Below are 14,139 nucleotides of genomic sequence, written 5' to 3' on the forward strand. Positions count from 1 at the left end.
TTGTTATCAATCTTTACGTACAATAATCTTAAAGCAATGAAGAGACGGCATGTAAACCTGCACCATCCATCAACTTGTGCACCATATCTTTTAGTATGGACAGACTGCGGATAAACCCGGTTTTATTGTTCATAATCCTGGTAACGCCTTTTCAATGTCTTGCAACGGAAATGGGGGTAGTCAACCTCACAATTAACAAAAGCTTTCTCATTAAATTAATTCTTTCTGAAAATTAATTTTCTGCAATTCATGTGATGTTAATATAGAAAGGCCTGCTATATTGCTTTCCTGTCTAGCCTGTTAGGTTCCCACGAAACAAAGCCTGGACGTATTTTCTCCATTCGCATTATTTTCTACATCGTTTATTTCTTCTCTGTGGTTATTATCATTTGTTTTATTTCGATTATTGGCTCTTCTTAAAAATGATAATGACCTAACTTTATCCACATTTATCTCACTATTTATATATACTTAACCAAATCTAATTTCATTCATTCGTTTAGAATTGCATTCATACAATTATTTTAGTTCGGAAACTAGTTTGTCAAGAAAACTCATCCTTAACATAATTCCTTAATTCTTAGTTTCTTGCGCTGTACAACACTTCTATCGCAAGATTTTGAGGTTGCGGGATCTCAGAGTTTCTGTTTCGCGGTTTTGCCTCTCTCCGATAAACCCTGGCCATGTGCCTGTATTAAAATAACAGTTTGAGGTTGTGTACATTTAGCTATCATTTCGTGTATAGCTGACATCACGAAAGGCTGTATATCTATCATCGAGTGAGGCTGCATAACTATCATCGCGTCAGGAGATATAGGTATATGTATGTGTGTGGCATATCAGCATCACCTCGTTGAGTGTGTGGGGGGGGGGGGGGGGTATCAGCGTCGGGGTTCTTATGTCATTATGTTTGGAATGTGATGATAACACAACATTCTTAGTAAATCCAACGAGTGACGTGTGATAAATTATATCTTACTTCACTTTTGCTTATTGCACGGCGCCATGGCAGGTTGCTATTTTTAAAGCATTTAAAACAGATGTTTCACTTATGCGATGGCAGCCAGCATTAGGGTGGGAGGATACCAGGCAAAGCCCAGGGGAAACCCACAACCATCCGCAGGTTGCTGGAAGACATTCCCACTTACGGCCGCAGAGGAACAGATACGATTGTTAACTCTTATATGGGGGCAAACATCACACTCTCGTTGCTGCTCTGGTTTTACTGTCTATGTTGCTGTGTTCTTTAATGTATAAATGAATGCGACCAAACATGTACGAATTACACATGACGGCAATACAGCTCATAGGATTAAATTGTGACGGCGATAAAAATAACATAGGACTAAGGAGTGACGGCGATACAACTAATATAAGACTAAAGTGTGACGGCGATACAACTAATATAGGACTAAAGGGTGACGGCGATACAACTAATATAGGACTAAAGTGTGAGGGCGATAAAACTAACAGGATTGATGTGTGAGGGCGATACAACTAACAGGACTAAAGTGTGACAGCGATACAACTAATATAGGACTAAAGTGTGACGATGATACAACTAATAGGACTAAATTGTGACGGCGATACAACTAATGCTACTCAAGTGTGACGGCGATACAACTAATGCGACCAAAGTGTGACGGTGATACAAATGATACATGTACGACTTAGACATGACGGCAATACAACTCATAGGATTAATTGTGACTGCGATAAAACTAACATAGGACTAAAGTGTGACGGCGATACAACTAATATAGGAATAAAGTGTGACGGCGATACTACTAAAGTGTGAGGGCGATGCAACTCACAGGACTAAAGTGTGATGGCGATGCAGATGATTGGACTAAAGTATGACGGCGATACAACTAATATGGATAAAGAGTGGCGGCGTTACAGCTAATACGTAGTATGACGGCGATACAGCTAATAAGACTAAGATATGAAGAAGATGCAACTAATACGACTTCAATGGGACGGCGATACAGCCAATACGTTAAAGTGTGACGGCGATACAGCTAGTACGATAAAGTGTGACGGCGATACAGCTAGTAGGACTAACTTGTGACGGACATGAAACTAATACGACTTAAGTGTGACGGCGATCCAACTAATACGACTAAAGTGTGACGAAGATGCAATTAACTGGACTAAACTGTGACGGCGATACAACTAATACGACCGAAGCGATGATGTCATTATTTTGTTGTCTTCAATTGATATGGTACAAGTATCGAGTATTACACTGACGCTCTTGTTTCGGAACAAAATGACTTACCCAACCGCCCGTTTTTATGTTAAAATGTATTCATTTTGATGTCACTTTTTTGCTTGTTCCTACATGAAAACCTAGATGTCATACAGACGTTTGGTTGATTTTTAGTGTGTAATGACATCCAAATGACAACCGTCTATCACAGACAGAGGTGTTTGTGGATGTTTTTTTTCCTTGCAAAGCGACAAGTGGCCCAGTTACATTTTTACATAACTGTTCACTTCATATGAGCTGACACTTGATGAGACTCTTGTCATCCCCTTCCTCTGTTCATGAGCAACGCGAGATGTCATTGTTTATTTTTACCTCTCAACTGGAACGCTAACAATGAACAGCTTTATGAGTTTTTCACATTTTAGTCCCCTTTTTTCGGAGGAAGGATTATCAATCAAATTAAGCAAACAACTGATGCTTTATTGTTTTATTCGGGTTCTCAAAATGTATTATGTCATATTTTGACAGCGGAGAAACGACTTGCGAAGAAATTCTTTATTCAGTTATTCGTCTATTATTTATGGACGTTCAGCTTAGTTAAGCCATATACGGACCGCTCTTCATCTTCAGCGTCATATAGTCTGTTTGTACATATTAAAGAGCCCATGGATTTAATTAACTTTCACCGGCTATCATAAATAACAATATTATATAATATGATTTCAAAAGCCATTGTATGCATGAAAATTTATTCGTAAATGATGGATAAAAGGGGAGGAAATTTATCCCGAACTTCGCCGCGGCGTGATAGAAAATTTATGAATGCTTTTACAATGTAAGTCTGGTTAACATGTTTTAATGTTGAATAATTAAAAAACAATCGTACCGGTATTTACCGTCAACAATCATACCGGTATTTACCGTCAACAATCGTACTGGTATTTACCATCAACAGTCGTACCGGTATTTACCGCCATCAATCGTACCGGTAATAACCGTAATCAGTCGTACCGGCATTTACCGTCAACAAGCTTACCGGTATTTACCATCAACAAGCTTACTGGTATTTACCATCATCAATCGCACAGGTATTTACCGTCATCAATCGTACCGGTATTTACCATAAACAATCATACCGGTATTTACCGTTAACAATCGTACCGGTATCTACCGTCATCAATTGTACCGGTATTTACCATCATCAGTCGCACAGGTATTTACCGTCATCAATCGTACCGGTATTTACCATCAACAATCATACCGGTATTTACCGTTAACAGTCGTACCGGTATTTACCGTCATCGATCGTAACGGTACTCCAAATCATCAATCGTACCGGTATTTACCGCCATCGATGGTTCCGGTATTTACCGTTACCAATCGTACCGGTATTCACTTTCAACAATCGCACCGGTATTCACCATCATCAATCGTACCGGCATTTACCAACAATGGTCGTACAGGTATTTACCGTTACCAATCGTACCGGTATTCACTCTCAACAATCGCACCGGTATTCACCATCATCAATCGTACCGGTATTTACCGTCATCGATCGTTCCGGTATTCCCCATCATCAATCGTACCGGTATTTACCGTCAACGGTCGTACAGGTATTTACCGTCAGCAACCGTACCGGTATTTACTGTCAACACCTAACCGCCACACACATTTTCAAAGGCTTTTATTCTTTATTTAGGATCTAGAATACCACAACTGTTATTCATTTGATATATTTATTTGATTGGTGCGAGGACTCGCCTATATCGCTACCATTAGCTAGAATTTACATGAACATTTTAAATGAAACCCTAACTGAGGTAAATTGACAAAGAGGCCGTATTTCACTGGTTAACATTTGCCAAGTATCACATTGTCGTTGTACATTGCACTTGCACCCAGTGTACCGATACTTATTGAGGCTATTATACGAATAACACGGCACCGTATGTCATGTCATGTGGAGAAAGTTCATCATTCTTTCCGTTGCGTGGACAATTCACATTACCAGTATAATAGATCACAATATAGAGAGTAGACCCAGAGTAGCAGCTTGTAGTTCGGAAATGGTCAAACCTACGGAACAGGTGAAATACGGCCTGTTCTCAGTATTCTGAATGTTTACGTAAAGCAGCAAATTTTTAAATAGAAACCAGATGTTGTAAATATCTGGCATCGAAATATGTCAGGTGTTGTACTCTCTGCTCCAGTGCTTAATTTCCCTTTCAAAATAAACATCGGATAGTGTTGGGTGTATATCCCTTTCCAGATGCAGGATCCTTCATTCAGAAATCTATCCACCCTGACACACCGCCAGACCACATAGCAAATTATCTCCCTTTGCCCCTTCATCCTGCTTATCTTCACACAATTGGAGTGACAAAATAATTAAAGACGTACATCATAATAATGACAAGACAACTGGTTAGATATCATATTTGTTGTATTTTCTCACGTTCTTAAGTAAGTGTAACAGATAAAATTATGCATAATCTAATAAATTATAAGATTTATTATGCAGCGACGTATCTTCTTATATACCCAGTCCGGTAAACAGATATAAGATCTAACTTGATGATAACTTACTGTTATATCATTTATTTGATATATTCTCTTCACACAGAGCTGACGGATGTAGAGACAATGTAAATATAACAGATAAGTATCTCATTTAATAAATTTGAATTTAACCCTGTTTTCACTGTACAACCTTTGACAATACCCTGTGCTATTGATGTGCTAAAACCTAAAAAGAAAACATGAAGACACACACACAATTAATGTCTCAATCTATTGACGTGAGTCAAAAGCTCGTTTACTTGAATATTTAAATAACTCGCTCTCTTGTTTATTGTTAGTTCACAAAAATACAGTTCTGTTATTTTAACCTTGAGTCCATTTCCCACATTTTATTTGTAATGAACGACTTCACATACTAAAGGCCTTCGCAATCAGAGTGTTGGGTATCTTTATACGTCGCAGTATATCCTTTCACCTTGGGAAATTGGATAGTCGACTCATTCGTTTAAAGTGTTATTTCCGCTTCAGATCCATCATGTCGTAGGTTCAAATCCAGCTCTCGTTAGATGAATCAGGGGTTTTGTCAGGTATCTGACGAGGGTATAGGTTGTTTTCCCCAAGCACTCTGGTTTCCCACGACCAATAAGCCTTACTGTTGTCGTGTAAATGAAAATGTGGTGCGACAGGTGTTAAACAGCAGTGGGATAGGAAAGTCTCCTTTCACCAGAAGTTCTCACGATTTATGCCAATATTTGTTCCATAAAAAGTCACACTTAGTAGGTGCCGTTGCAACACAGCATTTTGAGTCTGTCTCGATCAGTGGCGTTTAATAAATCGCGCTTAACATCATTGCAATTGTTTTTAACTAATTCTGCTTAAACCATGTTGCTAGGGGTATGTGAAAAGTTGCTGTTGTTTTATCACTTACATGAACAGTTAGGACTCCAACTGAGGTAAACTGACAAGCGGCCGGATTTCACCGGTTACGTGTGGCCATTTGCCAACTGTCACACTGTTGTCGGTTTTATTCTACATGTTGAGTTATTTCACACAGATAACATAAAACACATGTACTTTTTTGAGGAGTATAAAGTGTTGTAGTCAAGAAGGGTTTGTTTATTTTGTCTGTATTCTTTGGGAGTATGAATAACTGCAAAATTCAGTAATGTAACACACACTCACAGGAACGGCACTTTGAAGACACCAGACACCAAGTTTTCCTTGAACGTTGAGCGCCAATAAAGTACTATAGAAGAGAATATCTATAGTGCAACTGAAATTAACGCTGATAATCATGTCCCGAGTTTCAGTCTGGCCTGAGTCAGTATTTCCTCTGGTATAGATTTAATTTGGTGTCGGAAATGGTATCTACATATGCTTTCCTGGAAGATGACATCAGTTTGAAATTAACTTATGAATTTGCATTTTCCGTAGATGTCGACGCCATTCTGAACAAAGTCATGATGGATTTTCTACAGAAGCTGAATCAACCTACGGCAACCAACCTTACACCGACGACGTTTGGCCGACGTATACTTCCCCCAGCGCCTGCCAGCGGACAATTCCTGCAGGACAACAGTGCTATAAACAGTGGCACCCATCGACTGAGATTGAGTCAGGGGCAGACTGCTTTTTATCAAAACGTAAGTTCAACAGCGCGGCAAGCTTTGTTAGTAGCCAGCAAGCAGCCGTTAACTACAACAACAGCTACAACAACAACGCAAGCGCTTAATTCTACGTATTATTTACCTAGTGGCGATGCAAAAAGTTTAAAAGTTACACCAGATCGTTCTGATACAGGTGAAACATACAGGAGTACGTTTAGCGGTATCGCGACATCCCACCCATTGAGCGAAAACAGAACAATGGGTCGCAATACCACTTCGGCCTCCACGGCAAAAGTAGCCACAACATCGACAAATGTAGCAACAACATCCGCATTTGCAGCAACAGCAACAAGAGTCGCAACAACATCATGGAAGGAAGCAGTAGCAACCACAAGGGAAGCCTCACTAAAAAAGTTGTCAAATTCAACGACAGATGACTGGTCAGTAAACACGATAACTGATGATACAACAACGGCTTCTTCAAAAACTGTGTCAACAGATTTTAGGAACGTTCCATCCAGGAACGGATTCACAGTTCCTCAGAAGACAGTTTCTGTCTCTCCTAAACCGACCCGTCTTCCAGTATTGACTTTATCTCATAGTACAACCCATACAACGGCAACAACGACAACAACTTTGCCCAGAACTGTTAGTCAGCCCGACCCAGTCGTGTCAAAAGGAGCATCAGAGCCAAAGAATGGGTCTTGGAGGTAAGATAGTGATATGGAACAGAAAACTAAGAACAGTCTCATTTGGAGCGATCTGCTCAGATCATGCACTTGAACCACTGGAAGATATACTATGGTTGTGGGAGTCTTATTGGTATAGGGGAGCGATTTGTGGCCAAGTGGTAAAGATGTTCAACTTTCAGTAGTGAGGACAGGTGTGGGTTTAATTCCGACCTTGTTCAAGGAAATTGTGGATATTCTCGTAATCACTGTTTGCGAGGTATGGAGTGGTCGACCGTGCTCGCGTGACCGTTGGCGCAGTTTGACATAAATTACCATAAATTATATATATATATATATATATATATATATATATATATATATATATATATATATATATATATATATATATATATATATATATATATATGCATGTTAAACGTGGTAATGTTTGTCAGCAACTTGCCAAAGGTTTACCTTGAACACTATGGTTTCCTTAAACAAATAAATGCAATTGGTTTGAAAGTCTGATGATTGCTTCTCTTTGCATGATTACGGCCTGACGTCATCCTTCATATACTTTCTCAGTGCTTTGGTGGTTTGTGTCATACGTTGTTTTGGGAATTGGCCTTGTGATTATTGACTTGGAACGTCCACATTGGTTGATTGGTATACGAATGTCTGTTTGGACGCATACTGCCATTGCTTACTTGATCGCTGCAAGATGGCCTAATGATAATTTGTTTGTATTTTGCTGTGATCATTTGTAGAAGCAAGCCTTAAATATCCTTCGTCATTGTTAAGGGTCAAAGTAATGATAATGATAATCGGTATCATTATCTGCAGAAGATGGACAGTTGTGCATTTTTGGCCGCGTAATGTTAGCACATCTTAGCTTGTTTACTTGATTTATTTATTTATTTGATTGGTGTTTTACGCCGTACTCAGCAATATTTCATATATACGACGGTGGTCAAAATTATAGTGAGAGGAAACCGGGCAGAATTAGGGGAAACCCACCACTATCCGCAGATTGTTGACAAACGCATTTAAAATATACAGAGATGCTTTTCTGCAATGTATGTATATGCATAATTGGCGAAAACTTCCAGCTGTTGTGAATTTGCGCTTGCTTTTATTTAAATCTTTGCGATTCCATGTAGAATGTATGAAACAGGTTCACGGCTTATCTCTCTTTGTATTCAAAACGTCATGATGCCGTAGTTGCTTCCTAGACAAGCACGTGCTACAGACTGTACAGCGCATGTCTGACTCGTCGTCCGAAGAGAAAGCCAGAACCAAAACAATTTTTTGACGTTCTAAAATCAAATGGAGATAACATGTAGAATTCTGACCAAACCCCATATTTGTGCGCTTTACTTCGGATTATGTCTGAGCTATCAATTTGATATAATCATAACTAGAAATAAAACAGCAATTTTCCACACTCAATACCAAATGCTTACTATATCACAATTCAGTAACAAATCCAAATTCTTATCTGTTCATTTCTTTATACATACCGTATATTTCATAGACATGAGATCGTCTTGTATTATACTGCTGTATAGTTTACGGAGACTATCTCCGTTTTTTTAAATTTTTTCTTGCATTTTATTCTTTCGAATAATTCTTAAAATGTAAATAATACAATTTTCCAGGCTCTAACAGAAGATGGTTACTTCAGTTTTCAGCTAACTTTGAAATTTACAATGTAACATTGCATTTACATTTTCACAACAATTCAGGGATGTGGTTATAGTGCTTTCGACTATAGCATGCTCTTGATAAATGAGGTCGTGGGTTCGAATCCGGCTCTCACTCCTTTCGCTGCGGCTATGTCAGGAAGTTGGTCAGGTTTTTCTACGTGTAAATCTGACTGATGTCGCATTAGACAAATATTCTGGAATACGGCGTTAAAGGCAAATAAAATTAGTAACAAATAAAGAAATATAACAACTGATATCTTTGTTTCAGGGTCGAGCTGCGCCATGACCTCTGGGGTGTGCTAGTGTGTGTTCCAGTCCTCGGTCTGTACCTGTTATAACGACTTGACACTTCCTTGCATTATATTCTCTATTCGCTGTCTTTAGGAAATCCTTGTAGTGTGCCAATTATTCAGCAACATGTAACATATTTATTTGCTTTATAGCTGTTGTGTCTCTTTTGCTTAGTAAATCTTACTGATTCATATTAAGTTATGTTATTTAATGTGTCAACGCACATTTTGTTACGAAAAAATAAATACAATCTGTAAAAGATAACTTGTGTTCGTCTACATCACACTTCATATCAGATGCTAGCATCCACAGTTCAGACGAGATATTTTTTCCAGGGAGCTTTCAATAGAAATGTCTGTTTTTAAGTTAGATTTTCAACACATGTTTTCAGTCTCCATAGAAATTTTCAAAGAAAACCTTTCTAGAGAGTTTCCCATGGGAGAGATTTTGAACATAAACATTTCCAACTTCTAGCAAGTTGTTTAATTACAGACGATATTCTGATATTGAAAGACCACAGCAGAGAATAAAATCAGAGCAGTGACGATGGCGTGATAATTTGACAAATCTCCCCAGTAAACTTGTCATTACATACTTGCTCAGACTGTTTCAACACAGGCATTCCAGGATTTTTTTCACCAGATAAATTTCTTTGGTTAGGGTCTGGAGAATTTACAGTCCATAGTTTTCTGTTTAGCTTGTGTCATTGTACATTACATGAATTGTGTAGGGGAGGGCTTTGTCCGTGTCCCTGTGATCTTGTGTCAACATTAAGCACGTTGGATTTTAGCAAATTAATTTCCCTGGCTTCTGTCAAGCCTGATTCCTCAGCAAGAATCTGTGGGTTTGTGTCAAGATTAAGTGCATCGGGTTCTTAGCAATGATATGTGGTTTTGTGTCAAGATTAAGTACATGTACGTCAGGTTCTCAGCAAGGATTTGTGGCTTTGTGTCAAGATTAACTATGTTGCGTTCTTAGCAAGGACCAGTGAGTTTGTGTCAAGATTAACTATGTTGCGTTCTCAGCAAGGATTTGTCGGTTTGTGTCAAGATTAACTATGTTGCGTTCTTAGCAAGGACCAGTGAGCTTGTGTCAAGATTAACTACGTCGGGTTCTCAGCAAGGATTTGTGGCTTTGTGTCAAGATTAACTACGTCGGGTTCTCAGCAAGGATTTGTGGGTTTGTGTCAAGATTAAGTGCGTTTGGGTTCTCAGCAAGGTCCTTCGTTTTGTGTCCAGATTAAGTACATCGGGCTGACAGACATCACAAGATTGTATATGGTTATTCGGATCAAAGTGTAGGTCGGTGACTTGAGTCCAAACTTACAGTGACCACTGTACTGTTTCCTTCACCCAGAAGCCGAATTGTAGTCATATGATTTCCTCATCTCTGATTACGGCTGAAAACAAAAAGCGTCTAATACCGTTTAAAGTCCTGTTTCTAAATTACATTTACCATTCTAAGTGTACAACCGTTTAGTGCCTCGTCTAGTCGGTCATTATAAACACCTTACTGATATTGGTAATATTACTGATATTCACGTGAAATAACACGACGATTTTCAATACATCAGATATTTTATGCTGTGACCTGACCCCACGTGAACGGCAAACTGATCTTATAAATATTCAGTGAGCACAATGTATGCATACTAGGATGTCCTATGTTTTGATATCGTGGTGGTTATATCTGATCCCATGGCTCAGTGGCTAGGCCACGTGTCGTGGTCAGGTCACTTGTCGCCGAAGTTCACGCGCTGTAGGTTATCGATGGATGGTCAGTGATGACCGACTCTTATGGGACAGGTCGTCTGTGTTATTCATACGTTCACAAATGATTGACATACTTATCGTGTTTAATTAGGACTAAGCACGTATTTGTACATTACTTTCAGATTTAATAACGGTAAGGCATGTTGGAACTTAGAATGCTGTACTTTGTATATCAGCATTTGTTATGTATGAACACCAATGTCCCTCGACTTTGACGGGCTTGACTGAGAGTATGGAATACATAATCTAAAACCGAGCTTTACGAACACATACAGGTTTCTTACTTTCAGATGCAGTTTTGCAGGTTTAGGAGCCACAAAATGTTGCATCTGTGAGGTGGAGATAATCTTTCTATCCAGAAGTCAAGCAAGTGAAATAATCTAGTTAGAAATTTCCAGCGTTATTCTCTTCTAGACGCCCCGAAGTCAACTTTATTTAAGGTTCATTTTTAATTTTTCGTTTAATTCACAATAATAATATGTGTTCAACGATGTTACTTGATTAAAAGTGCTAATTCATCCAAAAATTGTTACACAAAGATATTAAAATATAGCCATAGCCAGTGGAATGGTTTTAATTAGTCCCCAATCAAATTTTTTATTAGCGGCGTCAAATTCTGAAACTGAATTCATGGGTATTTGGTAGAAAAACAAATCTTAATAAAAAAAATTATATAATTCAACACAACCAGGCTAAAAATATTATGCAAAAGCGGTTAATCGATATAAAGCTGAATCTAAGGTCACATTTTCCAACCAGGACATACCTTCATGCATTGTTACGCAGAGTTAAGAAAGTATCTGTTCCACAACATGCGTCTCCAGGGTGACATATTTTGAAAATTAGCTCCCATGACCCACGAGGACGGCCTGTTGCCGGTATTGGGCGCTGCGGTGAGAGCTGGTGTCGGTTTTGGCGCCAGGTTTGTAATTTGCAGAGGAGAGGGTCCGGTAGCCTGTTTCACCGCGTTAGTGGCGGATTGCCGGTTAATGGTAGGTGGGGTGGCTGTGAGGGGTGGTGCCGTGGCTGGCGAGGTGACTATGTACGGAGGAGCTTGCTGGAACACGGGGCCCTGGCTGTCCATAACAGGCTGTGTCGGGATGGGTGTGGTTGGGGTTCTCAGTGGGCTGCTGAGCGCATTTTGCATGGTGGGCCACGGGGTAGCCTGTTCCACGGGGGCTGATGTGCTCGGCGCAGGCTGCAGTAACGTCTCCATTGTTGGCGGAGGTATCGTGTTCCTTGGTACAGGTGTGGCTACTGCCATAGGGTATTCAGGGGGGTCGGTAATGTCCGGTGGGTCGGTGGGTTCCACAAGAATCATCGGCAGCAAAGAACCCCCGGGACCTTGCCTAGGCATGACATTACCAGAACTTGCCGGAGGTACTTCTGGTGGGTCTGTGGGATCCGGGGGCTCAGGTACTTCCGGGGCTTCCGTGATTGGAACTCCGTTCACCATATCCGGGGGGTCTTGCGGATCAACCAGTGGAACGGCTGCAACCATGTTATTCGTTGGTGCACTGCCCAGTAGAGGGCCACGATTATTGAAACTTGCTACCCTCTGTCTAATTCTTTGATTGAGCAACGGGCCTCTGACACTGATCCCTGGCATGTTGTAAGCTCTCACAGGCGGGTTCGCAGGCGGACGAACATTAGATCTATACGGGGCCGACCACTGGCTGTTTAATTGCCGCTGTTGATTGTTTCGTGAGTTTGGTTGAAGAGGACTGCCACTGTTGGTATTAGTGCTTCTTAGAGGGCCATTGATCAACAACGGTTCTTGATTGGTAGACAACGGCCCTTGATTGATCAACAGTGGGTTTTGGTTGGTCGAAGTCGTAGGGCGACTGGCCATCCGGCGAGCATACCAAGGAAACTGCCTCAGGAACCCTGTAAAGAGGAAACAGTAGATTAGGGGATTTATGCTACAGATATTTGGTGATTTATCCCGTGGAATTTGGCTTAAGCCATGGTGCTAGGGGGCGTGTAAATTGTTGCTATTCATGCATTTACATAAACAGTTAAAATAAAACCATAGACTGAGGTAAATTGGCAAGAGGGTTATTTCACCGGTTACGTGTGACCATTTGTCAGCTATCATTCTGTTGTCGCTGCTCTGGCTTTATTCTCTGTGCGGTACGTCTTTAATTATATTCTTTCTCCTTTTTGTGAATCTACTTCTGAATATACTGAGGGGTTCAAACTTCTGGATCAGGGATCACGAAGGAATCTTCGACTTAAGTCAACATTTCAAATCAGTTTAAAATTTGTCATTTATTACGTAACAGGGTCAAAATATTAGGCTTGACAACGTAAAATCTGGGTAAGTTATTGTAAAATAAATAACTCCAGTTTCCAAAGGAATATGTCTATAAATAATAAATAAAGCTGGTAACATGTAAGAGATAAGCAATCATCAGTTCTCAGTGATGCACAGAAGGCAGTTGATGTTCTAGGAATCACATTAAATTGAAATTTCAATCCCGTAGTCTGCGAACAATTTTCAAGTGGAGCATAAATGTTATTCTCTCCTTGGGGCTTTGCATTGTTTGAAAGTTGACTGTGATGACAAAACAGCATACTGAGTATTTCTAGTATATGTATGTATAAGTATAAGTATAAGTGATGTATAATATATTGCAATTAATATCACAACGTTTTTTTTTCTGTCTTTTTGTTTTGACTAATTTTGCTTAAGCCATGGTTCTAGAGGGTGTGTCAGTTGCTACTATTTATGCATTTAAGTGAACAATCAGAATAAAATTCTGACTGATGTAAAATGATAAGAGACCGTATTTTACCGGTTACACGTGACTATTTGAGACCGTATTTTACCGGTTACACGTGACTATTTGAGACCGTATTTTACCGGTTACACGTGACTATTTGAGACCGTATTTTACCGGTTACACGTGACTATTTGAGACCGTATTTTACCGGTTACACTTGACTATTTGAGACCGTATTTTACCGGTTACATGTGACTATTTGAGACCGTATTTTACCGGTTACACGTGACTATTTGAGACCGTATTTTACCGGTTACACTTGACTATTTGCCAACTACCACACTCTTGTCGCTGCTCTCATTTTACTCTCTCTGGTGTACGTCTTTAATTATATTTGATTACAACTATTTGTAAAGATGCCGTGTTGATGCAACAAAAACGGATGCTAACACATGGCCTAAATCGACGTGCCATGGTTGTTAACCATCACTGGGGAGCACGTCGTAGTCGAGTGGCTAAGACATTTGTGTTTTAATCGCTGGGACACACGAGGTGGTAAAATGCCACAAATCCGGCCTCCCCCGTTTCCACTATTCCTATAGAACCTTGGTGAGGTTGATGTAGTCGGTCATGA

At 39.8% G+C, this 14,139-nt stretch overlaps 1 protein-coding gene across 1 annotated transcript; it reads right to left on the reverse strand.

Moving 5' to 3' along the window:
- Positions 1-11,557: 11,557 nt before the first annotated feature.
- Positions 11,558-12,631, reverse strand: LOC135477127 (protein transport protein SEC31-like). Its single transcript, XM_064757282.1, has one exon. It carries the CDS (start codon positions 12,629-12,631, stop codon positions 11,558-11,560), a length of 1,074 nt encoding a protein of 357 aa, XP_064613352.1.
- Between the last annotated feature and the right edge of the window lie 1,508 nt (positions 12,632-14,139).

This window comes from Liolophura sinensis, chromosome 10 (genome assembly GCF_032854445.1).
Source record: "Liolophura sinensis isolate JHLJ2023 chromosome 10, CUHK_Ljap_v2, whole genome shotgun sequence".
Classification (NCBI taxonomy): Eukaryota; Metazoa; Mollusca; class Polyplacophora; order Chitonida; family Chitonidae; genus Liolophura; species Liolophura sinensis.

Excerpts from the sequence above, each read along its gene's own strand:
- LOC135477127 (XM_064757282.1), bottom strand. The coding sequence starts at position 12,631 with ATGGCCAGTCGCCCTACGACTTCGACCAACCAAAACCCACTGTTGATC.